Source organism: Ochotona curzoniae, unplaced genomic scaffold (assembly GCF_017591425.1).
Source record: "Ochotona curzoniae isolate NIBS_2020 unplaced genomic scaffold, NIBS_Ocur_1.0 scaffold_4683, whole genome shotgun sequence".
Lineage (NCBI taxonomy): Eukaryota > Metazoa > Chordata > Mammalia > Lagomorpha > Ochotonidae > Ochotona > Ochotona curzoniae.
Genome location: NW_024467121.1, coordinates 25978386 through 25996117, shown reverse-complemented (window position 1 = coordinate 25996117; position 17732 = coordinate 25978386). Strand labels below are relative to the sequence as shown.

The 17732-nt window shown below is 42.7% G+C and overlaps 1 protein-coding gene across 3 annotated transcripts in view; it reads left to right on the top strand.

The window, feature by feature from the left end:
• Positions 1-17732, top strand: part of FMN2 (formin 2) — a 285407-nt gene that overhangs the window by 19596 nt on the left and 248079 nt on the right. For all 3 annotated transcript variants that reach the window (XM_040967978.1, XM_040967977.1, XM_040967979.1), the window contains exon 2: positions 15453-15619. In XM_040967978.1, coding sequence (XP_040823912.1) covers positions 15453-15619 — 167 coding nt within the window. The remainder of the gene's footprint in view (positions 1-15452; positions 15620-17732) is intronic.

Genomic DNA, 17732 nt, shown 5'->3' with positions numbered 1-17732 from the left:
TTAAATAAAACTCAGCTAGGGCCTGGCACGGTAGCCCAGTGGCTAAAGTCCTTGCCTTGCGCATGCTGGGATCCCATATGGGCACTGATTCTAATCCCTACAGCCCCACTTTCTATCCAGCTCCCTGCTTGTGGTCTGGGAAAGTAGTCGAGGATGGCCCAAAACTTTGGGATCCTGCACCCATGTGGGAGATCTGAAAGAGGCTCCTGACTTTGGATTGGCTCAGCTCTGTTGTGGTTCTGAATCATCAGAAGGAAGATCTTCCTGTCTCTCCTCCTCTCTGTATATCTGACTTTGTAATAACAATAACTAAATATTTTAAAAAATGAGACAGTGTGGAAGCAGGATTCATAAATCTTAAAAAAAAAAAACTCAGCTGCCTTTGCAATGCAAAATCTGCACACTTTTTCTGGATGGATTTATCTATTGATGCTTACTGCTATATAGTACTCCAAAGGGGGAAGGTGCTGCTGGATTGTGCAGCACCAGAGGGCACTGTCCACCTTCTGTTATACACAGTAAATGTTCCTTTGGGCCTGTGTGCAGTGTAATTGTTCTGGATCTACCGCCTCAATTTTTACTTGTGCAGTGATGAACATCTAGGGCCCCAGAAGGAAATGCTCCCGAGTAGTCCTGAATGGGCTTTCGTATGAACACTTACCTGGAATACGTTTTTACAAGTAGTATTGCTGGGTTGTAAAATAGGGGCTAGTTAAGTTGTGTAGGTGTTGTCTAGTTACCTCGAGAATATTCTCCCTTTTTGCTGATTTGCAGAACTAGTTGTGTCATGCAATCTGTACTAAACCTGTGTGCGAAGGTGGTACCTCATTATTATTTTTTCACTCTACATTTATCTGATAGATAATGCCTATGAGATCTTTACATAATTTTTGTCATTTGGATTTATGTTTCTGTGTCTCTTCCTATTCTTTTGTATGAAGTTTTCTACTTTTCCTTATTTATTTATCAGTCTCTGTGCATTTATATATTATTCTGTTGTCAATGTTAGGCGTGTAATAAGTTGTCATTCAGTTTACGTCTGATCTTCTTTCCTTCCGTTACAGGCCAGGGGTCTAAAAGTGACATTTCTCAGAGCCCTTGAAGATTGTGTTATAGATGTGATGAATCTGAGAAAAATTCTGAAGCCTTGATAAGGCCCTGAGTGACTGGGCTAAGTAGCTCTCTAATGGGCAGCAGCAGCAGGGGTCTGATGTTCCCACAGTAGCTCTTCAGGGGCCAGCAGCATGGTGTGTGTGCATGGTGTGTCTGCCTGCAGTGTTTTCGCAGTCCTGGGCTGCCCAAGCAGGTAGCCTCCAGTGACGAGCCTCCTGATCCTGGCAGTGATGGGTGTGCTTTTACTGTTCTGGAGTTTAGATAATAGAAAGGGATAGCCTGATCTTATGTTTGTTGGGACTTAAGTAATCTTCTAAGTGTGTATTCATCAATTAATCCCTGTGTCAAATATTTCTCTATGTAAGCTATTCAGTTTAAAAAGCTCCGATAATGCCTGATTTTTATTAAGTTTGTTTGTTAAAGGATATGGTGATTTGTGTAATATCCCATCCATGAGTGTGAAATATCTCTTTAATTATTCTGATCATCATTATGATCTTTTAATAGGGTTTCTAGGTGTTGAAATGGAGAATTTTTGTGTGCTTAGCTGCTTTCTGAAGCTTTGCATGTTTCATCACTCAGGCTATGATATCTTTTGTACCTTTCTATTTAATTGTTGGAGTACAGAAGAGTTTTCAGTTGTGTTGTTTCATTTCTCTTGTATTTCTTCGTTTAAAAATTTTAGTTTTTTATGTTTTTAAAATTTTTATTTTTAAAGGCAGATTTACAGAGAGAAGGAGAAAGAGAGAGAGGAAGAGAGAGAGAGGCTTTTCGTTCACTGGTTCACTCCCCAAATGGCCTCCTTGGCCAGAGCTGAGCCATTCTGAAGCTAGGAGTCAAGAGCTTTTTTCTGGGCTCCTACATGTGTGCAAGGACCCAAGGACTTGAGCCGTTCTGGACTGCTTTCCTAGGCAGTGAGCAGGGACCTGGGTTGTATGTGAAGTGTCCAAGACATAAATCGTGTCCATATGGGATGTTCCAGGGCAGAGGATTACCTATTGTACAAGTCTGGTTTTTCTCAAAACTAAAGTTGTTATTTAATAATATCTTTAGTTGATAGAGATGGGAATTTATAAGTGCTCATCTAACTTTTTCATGGAAAAATTACAAATATAATCAAACAACATGGTGCATATTGTGTTGACATTTTTGTGACATTTTGGCATTATTTATGATCAGTTTTTATAGATATTCCTGAGCTTTTTGGGGGAGGCATTAACCCTTAGATGCATAAACACTTAAAAATAATAAATTTATTTTATTTTTGGTAATGTTTACATACTTAGGACGGTGAGAAGGAGGCATGCTCATGTGAACCACCGATTAGGATGGAAAGGGTCCAGGAATGGGGGAAAATGGATGAGATAACTGCTTCTAATCTTCCTTTCTTTTCTTCCTGTTTCTGGGGAAAGAGGAAAGAGGAGAGAGGAGAGGGCCACTCCCAGCAGCTTAATCACACCTGTACCTGAGAATGCTGAACGGCCATTCAATGTCATTCTAGAGTTTCCCAAGCAGAGTGTGTTCTGAGGATATTGTTCAAGTGGTTTCAGTAGTTTTGAGATGCTGATGGTTTTGTTGCTCCAAGGTTGAGGAAATCCCTCCAAAGTCTATTGGCTGATGGGGGACTATAGTCCCCCTCAGTGTGTCGACTTGGCCAGATACCTGCTGTCAAAACTCGGCTGTGAGTCCTATCCATTTTGTTCTGCCCACCATGGTACTAGATGTCCTCTGTAGGACTCAATGATCTGTCATGTCCCCCATGTATGTGCATCTGGGCATGCCATCCACTTCACAGGCTTCAGCAGTTGAGGAGACTCTGTTCTGATGCATGCACTTCACAGTCAGATCACATAGCCTACGATTTTCCAAGTGACTGAGTTCTGTGTGCAGCAGTCCAATTTCAGGTGGTTCCCAAAGAAGTCTTGCCAGAGGTGACCCCAGAACTGACTCTTGTGTTTTTCACTAGTGTAGGGTCTGGCTTAGTCCGTGATCTACATCAACTCCCACACTCACATTGGTGGTTGCAGCTGCTCAGACATTTCTGCTCCCAGCCCCATTTCATACACAAACCAATGGGTGCTATGGGCCAACCCAACCTTGCCTAGCACACATTGTACACTCATACATACCAGCAGGAATTACAGCCCAGACAGGGCAACCCGCAACAACCCCCACCATGCCTGCCCCCAGCCCTGGTTCCTGCACATGCCATTATGTGCAGCAGCCTGGTTCAGACTGTCATGTATTCCATTGGCTCTCCTACACATCAGTGGGTGTTGAAGCTTAGCTCAGTGTGATCCACACCACTATCTAGTCCACATGCTGGTAGGTGCTGCCACTTATCCAACCAGACCGCCCCCAGCCATGGTCCTCATGCTCACTGGTGGCAGCTGCAGCGTATCAGAGGAGTTCCTATAATTTCCCTGCTAGCCCCATTCCCAGCCCTGACTCTAACACTTTCCAGATGGTCCTACAGTCTAGCCTGACAGGACTTGTCCCCAGTCCCAGCACCTACTGGCTGATGCTGTGACAATCCCAGACCAACCCACACTTACCCTGGCTCATGCCTGTACCAGTGAATATGGTCTTTTAGCCTAGCCTTGCTCTCCCCTTAACCCAGTTCACATAGAGGCCCATAGGTTTTTAGCCCTGTCTAGGTTGGTCTGCCCCCAGTCCCAGTACTTGTGCTTACTGGCAGTAACAGTGGCCCAGCAGGGAAGCCTCTGTAGCTAACTGCTACCCCCCGCCCCATCCCCACCCTAGAGGTGTTACATACTGTTGGGTGCTGTGGCCCTACCTGGCATTGCTTGCCTCACCTCAGCATTGATTGGTGGGTGCTGCAGCCTGGCTCAGCCTGGTCTGCCCCCAGTTCCAGCTCATGCTGGTAGGTGTTGCAGCCCAGCCCAGCCTGAACAGCGCCCAGTCAAAGCCCAAATACGAACTGGCTGGTGTTGTGGCCCAACCCAGCCTGTCCTGCACCCCATCCTGGTTCTCACATCTGCTAGGGAATGCTATGAACTGGTCGTGCCTGACCTGTCCCTAGGCTTAAGCCACACATATACTGGTGGATATTGTAACCTGGCCTGATCTGGGCTGCTCTCATCCATAAACATTGTTAACATTTTAATTTAGTAGATTATGTTTTGTGTTTAACATTGATAAAATGCTTTAATTATTTAGAATATTTCAATGCATTTATTTAAACAGAGGCATAATATTTTATCCAATTAGGAAAACACCCATCCCTGAGTTTCCATTACATGCTTCCTAATTTGTCTTTTATCTTTTGGGCTGTTGCTCAAATGCCTTTATAAACTCATTCTTTGCTTCTCAATCCTTGTTAATTAAATGTTGCACCTTATGCCCCACACCAGGTTGCATGTGTAGTTTTCCATAACACTCGCTCTAAGGATTTCTTTCCGTATATGTAAACTCCATATCCATATTTCCACCCCATATCTGTTTGTGAATTGTAAATGGAAATTTCAGATTATCTTTTAATAATTTTTGTAAGCATATGAAAGCAATGCTGAATTAATCTATTCTGTAAATGCAACACATTCATTTACGTATTGGTGCATTGCCGATACATGATGATACCAACTGGCACAATTCTATACCCAGTTTCTTGAGCCAAAAATCTGGCAACCTGCTCTACTTTTCCTTTTTCCTAAGTCCAGTCAGTCACTTGATTCTGTTAGAATAAGTGTATATTTTAAAAACACCTATTTTGCTTGTAAGCCAGAGTTACAAAGAGAGAGAAGGAGAGACAGAGAGAGAACTTCTTTCCTGTAGTTTACTCACCAAATGGTCTCAATGGCCAAATGTGGCTGTTCCAAATGTGAGAGCCAGAAACTTTCTGGGTCTCCCATGCGAGTGCAGGGTCCTAACGCTTTGGGCCGTCCTTGACTGCTTTCTCCAGCCACAAACAGGGAGCTGGATGGGAAGTGGAGCAGCTGGGTATGAACCAGCGCCCGTATGAAATGCTGGTGCTGTTAAGTGATGACCCACAAAATAAATCTCTAAAAACATCCATTTGAATACAGATTCCCTCCATTCTAGGGGAAGTTTTAATCCTGATTTCAAAGAAACTTCTAATAGTCCTATTGATTCCAAAAACAAATTTGACACTTGAGCTGTCTCTCCAAACAAACATGTGTACAATGTGGAGGAGCTGAATTTACTAGCAGCTTGCATGATTCAACTCAATACAAGGAGCAACATATAGCCACAATGGCTGGAACTGGGCCAATTTGACCAGAAGTCAGGAGGTTCTTCTGGGTCTCCCATGTGGCTGCAGGAGTCCAAGGACTTGAGACATCCTCTGCTGCTTTCCCAGGCAGCTGAATCGAAAGTGAAGCAGAGACTTACCTGGTGCCCAAAGGGGATGCCAGTGCTGGCAGGTAGAGGATTAGCCTGTTGAACCACAACATAGGCTCCTTTATATGTGTGTGTTTTAAGATTTATTTATTTATTTATTTATTTGAGGGCTGGATGTAATAGCCTAGTGACTAAATCCTTGCCCTGCAAGTGGCGAGGGGAGAGGGTGGAAGATGTTCCGTGTCTCAGCTACTACAGTTCCCATCCAGCTCCCTGCTTTTGCCTGGGAAATTAGTGAAGGACGGCCCAAAGCTTTGGGACCCTGCACCTGTGTGGGAGACGTGGAAGAAGTTCCTGGTTCCTGGCTTTGAATCAGCTCAGCTCTGGTCTTTGGTCCCACTTGGGGAGTGAACCAGAGGATGGAAGATCTTTCTCTTTGTCTCTCCTTCTCTCTTAAAAATATGTCTTTCCAAATAAGAAATATTTATTTTTATTGGAGATAAAATAATAATATTGGAAATAAATATTTCTTATTTGGAAAGACAGATTTTTCACAGAGAATGAGAAAACAGGGAAACATTTTCCATCTGCTAGTTCAGGCCTCGGTGGCTGGGCTGAGCTGACCCAAAGCTAGGAGGGAGGAGCCAGAAGCTCTCTTTGGGTCTCCCTTGTGGGTGCAGAGTCCCAAGGCTTTGGGTCGTCCTCCACTGCTTTCCCAGGTAGAAGCAGGGAGCTGAACAGGAACTGTAGCGATCAGGACACGCATTAGCACCCCTATGGGATGCTGGTGCTTGCAGGAGGATTAGCGAGTTGAACCATCACAGTGCCCGCCCCCCCCAAGTCACTTTATGAATACTGTGTGTGGCATATTTGCTGTGATTTTTGTGGAATACATACTCAATATTCTAAGTGTCAAGTAAACAGTCATCACCAACATGTGATTATGGATTTGCATATCTGCAACTTCAGTTTCTTATTTCAAATGATAATATTGAATTTCAGGACCAATGCTTTAGATACACATATCTGAGCTATAAGGAGAAGTTTAATGTGAATGACCCATTAGTTTTGACTCTCTTTGTGTGAGATACAGAGGCCTGCAAAAGTGAAAACTTATGTTGAGTCCTTTCAAAATACAAGTAAAGCAATTATTTTATTTTTTCTGGCCTTCAACTATTAGAAAATACATGAAAGTAGGCATGTCAGTGACATTTGTGGGTTATTTGTGTCAATTTAAAATAATTAAAATTGAACGTTGCAGGGCCTGGTGGCTTAGCCTAGCGGCTAAAGTCTTCGCCTTGAACATGCTGGGATCCCATATGGCTGCTGGTTCTAATCCCAGCAGCTTCACTTCCCATCCAGCTCCCTGCTTGTGGCCTGGGAAAGCAGTCGAGGACTGCCCAAAGCCTTGGGACCCTGCACCCGTGTGGGAGACGTAGAAGAAGTTATGATAGAGCATTCACGTCAGCACAAAACCTCCTCTCCTCTCTCCTGTGTATCGATTGGGGTGTATTAGTATGATTCTGCTACTGGAGCTTTGATATGTTGGAGCGAAATGATTGTGAAGACTGTTTCTGGCTCTAAAATACTGAAGGCTAAAAGCAGTAATTGTCACCAAGTGACTGTATCTTAATAAAGACAACAAGTTGTTTTGGGCATCAACAGAATCAGACACGTTTGCGCATGTCAAGCCTAATGGAAGAAAACAGAAACTGTTATGTGCAGAGGAAGATTTCTGTGATGAAAGTTCCTGATACTGCTTGGACCCTTCATTGTGCCAGGCAATTGGGAAAAGAGCCAGACACGCTCCCCACTCTGGGTTAGTGCCAGTTAGGGGTGCCTGTGGTATGCATCTCTTCTAAAAGTCTTTGCCACCTTCGTTGTCTTGCTACAATATGAACAGTTCAATTTCAGAAGCTTGTGTACTGCATGTATCCACTTGGCTTGTGACATTCTTTGGCATAAGCTGACTCCAGTGTGTTTGACTGTATCTTCTCTTTGCTGATCCTTCTACCCCTAATTTAATGATGTTACGTTCAAATACTGAGTCATAACTAGACTGCTTTAAAAATATTCCTTCTTGGTTTTTGGTCATTATAACTGTACTGTTAGTCCTTGTCTGGTGTAGACTTCTTGGCATGATCTGTTTCTTTCGTATCTTAGTGCCGAATGTTGGTCAGAATATTTTCCCAGAGTTATAAGCCAACTCAGACGTGGAAAGTCCCCGGAATAAGAATGAGGAGAGCAGAGCGTGTATTCGGTTTTGGCACCGACACTTTCCAGTCTTATGACTTTGGAGTTCTAGTACCTTTTCATTGCTTGCTTAGCTTCTTTGAAATTGTGCTGATAAATTCTTGTCCTGCATATTTCACCAAGTTGGTAATATTCATAAACCTTTTTCATTCTATTGTTCTGTCCAAGGAAAAAAACTCTGTACTTTTAGTAGTGTCACAGGAGCTTGGTGGGAACTTGGTGTAGGGGTGTGTAATTTATTTCTTTATGTGCAGGAAGACTTAAATTTATTGAGAAAGTAGATAGTCCTTTTCAGTTTCTTCCTCACTGCCAGTTTTGTTTGTTTATTCCTCAGTGTTTTCCTTATCAAGGTGAGAGGAGTATATTTACCTAGTATATGACTATAAAGCTGATTTCACAGGCTTTTTAAAATTAACTCCAGGGTACAAACTTTTAGAGAAATAGCAAGGAAATACCTAGTGAACATTACCAACTCCTAAGTTCCCTGGCATTGAATTAACATTACTTTTCAGCATAAATTTAATAGAGATAATAAAAACATATAGACTGTTCAATCCCAAAGTCAAAAGCTAATGGTATCAGAAGGATAGAAGGATGACCCATTTATGGTGCCTGGACGGTGGGGCACAAGGCAGGTCTAATTGGGGGTGTTTCTCCCCGGTTGCTTAGTTGGAAAGCTTGGCTGAGACCCAGTTGTTCTTTCTGTGCTGCCTGGCTCACCGTGTACTCTTTGTACTACATGTGCTCTGCCAGTGATCTTGGATTGTGAACCTCCCAAACCATAAGCCAAAGTAAAAAATTCTTTCTTTCAAAGTTGGCTTCTCTCAGATACGTTGTTGTAGTAATGAAAACCTGGGCAATATACTAGTAATGCAAGATTTAAAAAAAAAATTGAGGTTACGAATTCTAGCAATTAGGGTCTTAAGTATGGCCTTATGGTTAAAATACCAAAACTTTATGTAAAAGATAGTTTAATTTATAATCATCTACTGTATTATAATTTTTCAAGTTTTTGTAGAGGTAATTTATTTGCTGTCTTCCTAAAAACATTTGAAGTGTAACTATAACTCAGTAGGTAACATAACTCAGAAATGGAGTGGGAGAGCAGGGAAGTGTTTCATTCCCCTTGAAGGAGTGAGGAAGACGTGTAGTGTAAACTATCAGCAACATGGCAGGTAACTGATAGACAATAAACTCAAAATAGAATTAGACAATGGTAAAAACACAAAGACATACAGGGGGAATCCAAAGCGATCCTAAAACCTATTAACAGGTGGTCACATACACAGAGCAGGGGAGGCACCCAGAGTGGAGCAGGTGAACAGGAGGAGGCTTGTGTCCCAACCCTGAGACTCCCGGATCCCCACCAAGGACTGACAAAACGGGCACCAAGGACTGCATCCCAATGGCCAAAGAGACCACGGGGAACTGGAATGCCTTCAAAGGCCGAGAACTCAGAGGACATTCCCCCTCGCCCCCCTGGACCTACCATACGGGCTGGAAAAAGCCCGAGCCCTTCATCGTGGGACCAAGGGCCATCGGAACAACAGACAGGAACCCTGAGTGGTCCTCCGAACTGGAAGAACAGTAAACCTCCTTCGGAATTGGGGACAGGAGCTTTCTCTGGCCTTTGCTTGGTTCCAGCGTTGGGTCCTCACCCTCTGTGCAATGACCATTGGGGTTGCTCCAGAGCCCCCCCCTCCAAACACACACAAGTTAGAATAGATAGGCAGAGAACAAAAAGGAAAGCCTGATGAGCATAAACTCATACACACCTCACTAGGGAGGACCCGAAGATTAAGTACTCTTCAGCAAGGTATTGAGAATTTCTCTGCATACCACCCCTCCTAAACTGTCTCGCACCTCAGTTGTTGAAATGTCATTGAAGTAGTCATAGGATGTGGTTAAGAACTTGCTTACTTGATACTATGTCAGTTAGTTCCACAAAATTGTATATTGTTGCTGATGTTATGTTTGGGCTTGTAACTGACTGGGATTTTACTTTGTTGGCCCTAACTTTGGACCAGAGAGGGTCTCCCCAAGAAGCTGTTGAACTTATCCGGATGATAAGATGGTGGACTCTATGCTAGGTATAGGCTCACAGGGAAGGTATCTCAACTGAACTTGAACTGTGGATACACAACAAGGTGGAGAATCCACCATGGGGGGAGGATTGGGGGAGGAGAGGGGGGGAATTCCAGTACCTAAACAAGCTGTATCACATAATGCAACATAATAAATTGGAAAAAAAAAAACAATAGGTAGCATATATTGAGCTTGATGGTGGGCCTATCCAAAAACTGTTTTGTATAATTCTCACATCAGTCCCAGGAGGTGATGAAGACAATTATTTCTAGTTTACAGTTGAGGAGGCTGGCTTTAGAGAGGTAAATAACTTGTCTAAGGTAGAATGATGTCCTCTTAGGATTGGAATCCTGGCTGTGGCACCCATGGCTTAAATTCAGAGCTTCTATGCCATGATTCCACACCTGAACCTACAATGGGAAATCTAATGATAGACACCATGTATTTTGGTGGAAAAACATGGGCAAAAAGTAGGAAACTGACTATATTGTGCAGAAAACAAAGGAATTATTCGTGAACATACTCTTGCAGATTGCCTTAGGCTATAACTAGAGTCTTTGCAATGTATATAATAAATGAGGTGAGCCTTTCAACATATAATGTGATCTTGGACAAGACAACTGATATCCTTGCATTTTCTAATCATAGTGATGGTTAGAGATTAAGTGTGAGCGACAGAGAGATGTCCTCTGACTGGGTATTTTCTTTTGATGGAAAGTATAAGGAGAGAAGAAATAGAAAGTCTGAGAAACCTTAAAGTCTTCCTGCCCTTGTGTTTACATAGTTGGGATTTTACTAGAAACTAACTTTTATATACATATGAAATTTTTCACATTATGTACTAGAAAGAATGATGCTTTGTGGGCATGGACCATGCAGAGAGTCCAGCATCTTATTGTCCAGATAAATTCAACAATTTCATTGGGAGACCATTCTTGGTCTGAAAGCAGAGCTGGCAGATTATTATCCCCTCCAAAGAAAAGTCACTACTCAACAGGAAGAAACATGGAAATTTACAACATCATGAAGTTAATTGACATGGTATTGAGTGGCCAATGTGTTAGAAAATGCAAGTTCTTAACCACATCCTGTGACTACTTCCGTGACATCTTAAGTTTAGTTTTTACATAACCGGTTGATATAAACATTGAAGTGGTTATAGGGTACTATTCCACTGTCTCGTGTCTTTTTTCATATTTCTATTTAGCAGATTGTAGTATTCAAGTGTGATTTTTACTGAAGTTGGCTAATTTTAGGATAGTCCAAACAGGCTTATAACTGTAACAAGCCATACTGAGCAGCAGAATTTAGGAGGAGTGTGCAGAGAAATCTTCAATACCTTAGTCAGGAGTAAATGATCTTTGTATTTTACCTAGTAAGGTATATGTAAGTCCAAGCTGACTGCTTTCTGTCTGTTCTAGGCTTTCCTTATTGGTCTGTCTGTTTATCTGATCTAATTTTGGGGGCTCCAGAGCAACCCTGATGGGCATTGCAACAGAGGGTAGGGAGCCAAAGTTGGAACTAAGTAAGGACCAGAGAAGGCTCCTCTCCTAAGTCGCAAAGGAAGTTTACCGTTCTGTTTCTGAGGACCACTCAGGGCTCCTGGCTATTGCTCCAATGACATTAGACCCTGTGAAGAGGGTTCTGGGCTTCTTCCATCCCATGTGGGAGATCAGATAGGGATTGGTTGACCTCAGAGTTCTCGGCCTATGAGGCCACTCCAATTCCCTGTGATCTCCTTGGCAGTTGGGATATAGTCCTTGGTGCCCATAATGATAGTCCTTGATGAGGTACCGGGAGTCTCTGGGGTTAGGATGCAAGCCTCCTCTTGTCCTCCTGTTCCACTCTGGGGTCCCCTCCTCAAAGGCTTCATTCTTAATAGGTTAATTGGATTAAATTTCTGCCCTTGTAGTACCATCAGCTTACGATGCTGGAGTTTAAAATGTCCTGCATGAATTTGATATCAAATCATATTCAAGCCATAGCAATGATCAGTGCTGTAATCATTTTACCTACCCTCAACCTTAACTCTTTCCATCTTTTTAACATAATTTAACTTCTAGACGTATGTTAATTTAGCAATAATTTCTTCAATTTGTATCAGTGTGTTTTAAAGCATATTATAATGGCATTATTTATATTGGATGCAAATCGATGTAATTGTTAGAAGCCAACATTGTGGCACAGAAGGCTAAGGCACTGCTTAGGATGCTGGCATAACATATTGGAGTACCAGTTTGTGTCCCATTTGCTCTGTTTCTGATCCAACTCCCTGAAAATACACCTGGGAAAGCAGCAGAAGATGGTCCAAGTGCTTGGCCCCTGCACCCATAGGAGAGAGCTGGCTGGAGTTCCAGGCTGTTGGCTTTTGCAGCCACTTGGGGAGTGGACTAGCAGTTTTCTCCGTCTCTGCCTCTGTTGGTCTACCTTTCAAATAAATGTCTTTTTAAAACAGTAGTTTTTGAAGTTATATGCCAACTAGTCCATTTTTTTTAAAATAACCTCTTTGACTTACCTTGGTTTTGTTGTTGTTGTTGTGTGTGTGTGTGTGTGTGTTATTTTTTTATGGCAAGTCAGATTTACAGAGAGGAGAGACAAAGAGGAAGATCTTCTATCTGCTGGTTCACTCCCCAAGCTGTCTCAATAGCTGGCGCTTCTTCTGGGACTCCCATGTAGACACAGCATCCTAAGGCTTTGGGCCATTCTTACTGCTTTCCCAGGTCACTAGCAGGAAACTGGATGGGAAGTGGAGAAGCCAGGACATGAACCATTACCTGTATGGGATCCCAGTGCATTCAAGGCTACCACACTAGGCCCTGACTAGTCCATGTTAATGTTTCTGTTTCCTGAGACTGGAAGATGCCATCTGCCCTAAGATTTGATTCATGCTTGGTTGTCTTCTCTTTTGTCCCTAGAAATCTTGGAGATAACACATGTGCATGATAGGAGGCATGTGTGATTAATAATCACCTAGGAGCCCTATCTTGCATGAGTTTCTCAATTGTATTGAAGTTGTGAGTATAGATCGATGGCTTTGGAGGTGACAGCTGAATCCCTTCCTTGTAAATTTTTTCAATTGAACTTTCCCTTTAATGGGGTTTCCATCCACTTGCTGTTCAGTATATAAACTCTTCATTTTATTAGCATTCACAAAATGGTGATTTTTCTGATTCTGTAATTTTGTTTCTACTTCTTGGTTGCTATATCTTTTCTATTGAAAATTTTTCTTTATTAGGTGCCTTTTAATATTACAAGATATAATTCATATTGTAAAGACAGGGTAAATGCTTGATTGTTCCCCCTAAATTCTCTATCTTCATATTGCTGACCTAGCATTTTCTAGTGACACTTAGTGAATTTTATTTTTCCTATTCTTTTTTTAATAATTCAGTGTAATCAAATTAATGGGGCTATTATTTTTCTCTGTATTATGAATTTTAATTGTATAAGTAGGGACTAAGTACATCAGGATATCTTTGTTTTTAAACTATAATATGGTTTTTCCCTATCTTTGTTTTTAAACTATAATATGGTTTTTAAAGATTTATTTTTATCAGATATGCAGATTTTCAGACAGAAAAGAGGCAGAAAGATCTATCCACTGGTTCACTGCCCAAGTAGCCACAGCAGCCAGAGTTGAGCCAATTTAAAGCCAAGAGCCAGAGCATCTTCTGGGTCTCTCATGCAGGTGCAGGATCCCAAGGGTTTGGGCTGTCCTCCACTTTCCTAGGCCACAAGCAGGGAGCTGGATGGGAAGTGGAGCAGTTGGGATATGAACTGGCACCCACAGGGATGCTGATGAGTGAAAGGTGAGGATTTAGCACTGAGCTATCATGCCAGGTCCAAAATATAACATTAAAAAAAAAAAAACTTGTTTAACTTATTGAAAAGGTGGGCTGACGAGAGGGTGAGATTGAGTGTGAAAGAGATCTCTGTGCATTGGTTCACTTCCCAAAAGGCTGATCGGGGAAACTCCCTCCGTGGAAGTGGTAGCTGAGTGGAGACCCAGAAGCAGTGAGTCCTCATATGTCCTGGGGAAGGATGCTCCAGCACAAGACCTTTTAGTGAGGTGTGTGAGCTCAGGATGTTCAAGGAAGAGAATGAACTAGTGCGCAGTGAGGGAGAAGGCAGGGAGGGGACTTTGATTTTGCTTTGAGGGAAATGGAGCGGCACTGGAAGGTTTGGCTTAGGCTTTAGATGCAGTGCCCTTCTGGAGCTGATATAGCTCTTGAGACTGACCGGTGGATATACTGTTAAGATAGCCTATCACTTGTGAATTGAAGGGGATGATTTCCTAAGTATTTACTTCCAATTAGCTACAATCACACTTCTATAGAGAAAAAAATATCCTCATTTCTTCTAAAAATATGTCCTTGGAAGACCAAAGAATTTGTCTGGTGACCTGGTGGAATGGAGCCAGCAGTAGGGTCTCTTTTCTCTTGCTTTGTCATTGTAAATAAAAGAGATTTTTGTAGATTAGTTCTGCTTTACCCTCAGAAATACAAAAAACTCAAAAATTGTGTGACTATTGTCAACATTGCACATTCATGTGTTTGCTTTTTATTTTGCTTGGATCTCAAAGTAAAGATTGTACCATGTATGCTGGCTGTCAGAGATTTGTGATTTAGTGAGGCAGGCAGACATGAAACACATGACTGCAAGCCAATTAATTAAAACAGCTAATTTCATAAAGAAGCAATAGAGTGTTCCAAAGGATGTGAAAGGAAGTCATTGAAGACTTTTATGGATAAGTGATTTTGATTTAAATTTAAAGATTGAATCTGCTAATTGTGGTGGTGGGGGCGTTGTATGGGATGGGCAACAGTAGGGCTGGCACTGAGGAAATGCTGTCACCTTGGAAGGGACCCTAGATATTTTCTATTTCTTTTGCTGTGGTCTGTGAATGTAGAAAGAGCTACATACGTTTCTGAAGGCCAGAGGGCTTCTGGTGTCAGAAATAGATTACCGACCAGACCTGTGGTCTGCTGCTGGTTGATATAAGGACCAACTGGAACTATTCTGGGGCCCTGTTTTCTGCAGATGATTCTAAAGGAAAGCTGAGATTCAGAACTCTGGGCCAGGTGCATTCTGGTCTTGTTGTCAGTGTCTTAGCAGTGAGCTCCCTTCTCTTTTAGGGAAGCTTGCACCAATCTTAGACTAGTGTTTCCAAGGGACATCTGAGATTTTGAGGCTCTCTCCATCATTTTCCTCTTGAGTCTGATTGGTTTTTGCATACCTCCCTTTCATGCTCAGGGGTTGATGCCTCCTACCCCCAGGCCCTTTCAGCATCTTGACTGGACCCATGAGTGTCAGTCACTGCCATTTTCAGGCCCACAGGGCATCACCTGGGTTATAACTGCTTCCATAGAGAACCATCTACAGGGTGAACAGAGTAGGAGGAAGACTGCCAATGGTGGGGATTTCTCTGCTCATATGGAAGATGTGCAGCCCATGACTTGGCCCATTCTCTTTGGAGGCTGAAGATTTTCCTGGAATGGGAGAGCAAACCAGATCCGCCATTTGCTGGGTGGTGTCTGTGGACTCTGCAGTGTTTTTGAGTTTGAGAGTTGCCTAAGAGACGATGTGGCTTGCTGGCTGTGATCCTGGGCTGTCTCCTTCGGGAGGGTTCTCAGTTCGCTGATCTGCCAGCACTCCTCCTAATGAATGTGTTTCATCCGCAGGGAGGACTCTATTGGAGAAACTATTCAGCCAGCAGGAGAACGGGCCTCCAGAAGAAGCAGAGAAGTTTTGTTCACGGATCATTGCCATGGGTCTGCTACTTCCTTTTAGTGACTGCTTCAGGGAACCATGTAATCAGAATGCCCAATCGAGTTCAGCTCCGTTTGATGTAAGTAGGGGAATTCACTTCTGTCTGGGAGGTGGGATGCAGTTGAAATAGCAACTGTGATGCACATCTGCGCAGTCACCCTGTAATTAGAGTACAGTGTGGATGCCAGCCTTCTGCCCTGCTTGTGCTGCCCAGCTCATGTTCTCTTATACCCAGAGTGCTCAGTGCATGTACTAAAATGTCCACACACTGGTTTTTCTAGCCTGTTTTCCATCCATGATGACTTAAAGGTGGTTTAAAGTCAGTATTTCTGACTTTGCTGGTATGGGAATTCCTTCAGAAGCATCTCCAAAGGGCAAAGCATCTCTCTCCCATTGGGCTGCATGTTTCCATGGGCCCTGAGATGCTACTTCTATGAGTTCCTCCCTCATTTATACACAGAACGTCAACATGAGCAGCACAGGCTGCTCTCTGCCCCAGCTCCCATTCACCTAGAGAGCTAATACTGTGGAACTGTTAACTCAGAGGGTGTTTCCATCATTGATAACAACCATCAGCACAGCTGCATTCTCATGTTCGAGCCAGAGTGCTGCTAACCTTTCTCAGGTATGTAGAACACGGATGATGTTGGTTATGATGAGTGTGCATCTGAAACCCCAGATGAGTGAAAATTTACTCATGAATTTTTCATAAGAAAAATGAATGGCTTGTGGCTCACTTGTATGGGATTCAGGGTGTGTATGGTTAGAGCGTAACAGGTTCTGGTTCTTATGGGATCACGGCATTTGTTCCTTTGCTGGCAATTGCTCCCTCCTGTCAACCCTCTTGTTGCAGGAGTGAAATTGTAATGATTCAGAAAACAAATGCTGCCTCAGATCTGAATCTGGTAGTGAATAACTTAGCTCCACTATTGCCTGTCATTTTTTTCTAATGCTTTATCTGTTGCGATGTACAGTTTTTTCCCTCTCCCTTTAATTGCAGACATATAAATGGCATGGTATATTGTGAAATCTTTGTAATACATTGAACAAAAATTCTCTATATTGCACTGTGACTTGTGAAACTTTCTGATTTCTAAAAGCTTTCCTGCTGAAATTAAAAAGATAACAACATGTAACCATTGATTGCTAGGCAGATATTTTCCTTCAAGTGGGAAGGAATATGACTCTCCACAGGGAGAGAACCAAGGCTCCCCACTGGTTTCCACAAGAGAACTGTGGGGAGCATTTCTAAGCAACAGTTCTCTTGGGGACAGTGCCCTTGGGGCCGGAACAGCTGGTGGGGGTCAGCTCATCACTCGGGCTCCTTCCACCCACAACTTTGTTCCCATCCTTAAAGGCATCATCTCCCTTCTTTTCCTGCCTCTTTCCAGGTATAATTGTTGTAATTGCCGCAGTATCGACTAGAGGATCTTACTGATGCATTATATGACTCAATGTGCTTTATTTTACCCTTTGCATTTTAGTCTGACATTATTTTATATATGTCTAGGCTTTAGTCTTTTGCTTTATAAAGTGCTATGGAAAATATGAAAGGGCTTTACCTTTTTTTTTTCTCACATTTGACCTTGATTAAGATTTCAAAGGCCTTTTAGGGATCTTAAGGTCCTGTTAAGGTTTTTAAAAGGTAAAGATGGCTTTGAAGGATGAGGTTAACTCATCCACAGATGTTTTCCAAATTTGTTCTACAAGCTGGAAAGTGGTTTAGGCTTCTGAGATGTGTTAGTGAGCCAGAGAAGTAAGGTTTCTGTTCTGCTGAAATGTATATTCTATACATGGTGGGGAGAGGCAGATAGAATCAGCAAATAAGCAACAAGAAAAAAAATGTCATAGGATTATTAATTTCTACCAAATTCTTGTGGGATCAATACATTTAAATGGTATGATAGAATGAGTGGGTGAACTAGGGTGAATGCGGCTGGGCTGCTGTGTGAGGACCTAGGGGATGGGGTCTAAGGGAACAGTAGCCCAAGCAGCTCAAGGGGCCAAGACAATGGTCATTGGGGAAGTGTAAGCATGACCTGTGTAAGGCATAGACTGAAGCCTGCGGGGCTGCCGCTTGCTGAGAGGAGGAAAGGATGGGCTCAGGATCCAGGGCAAGAACATATTTGCTCTGTGTTTCTCATGGATCATCTGGCCTTTGGCATTTGGATAATAGAGAGCACAGGTTGAAG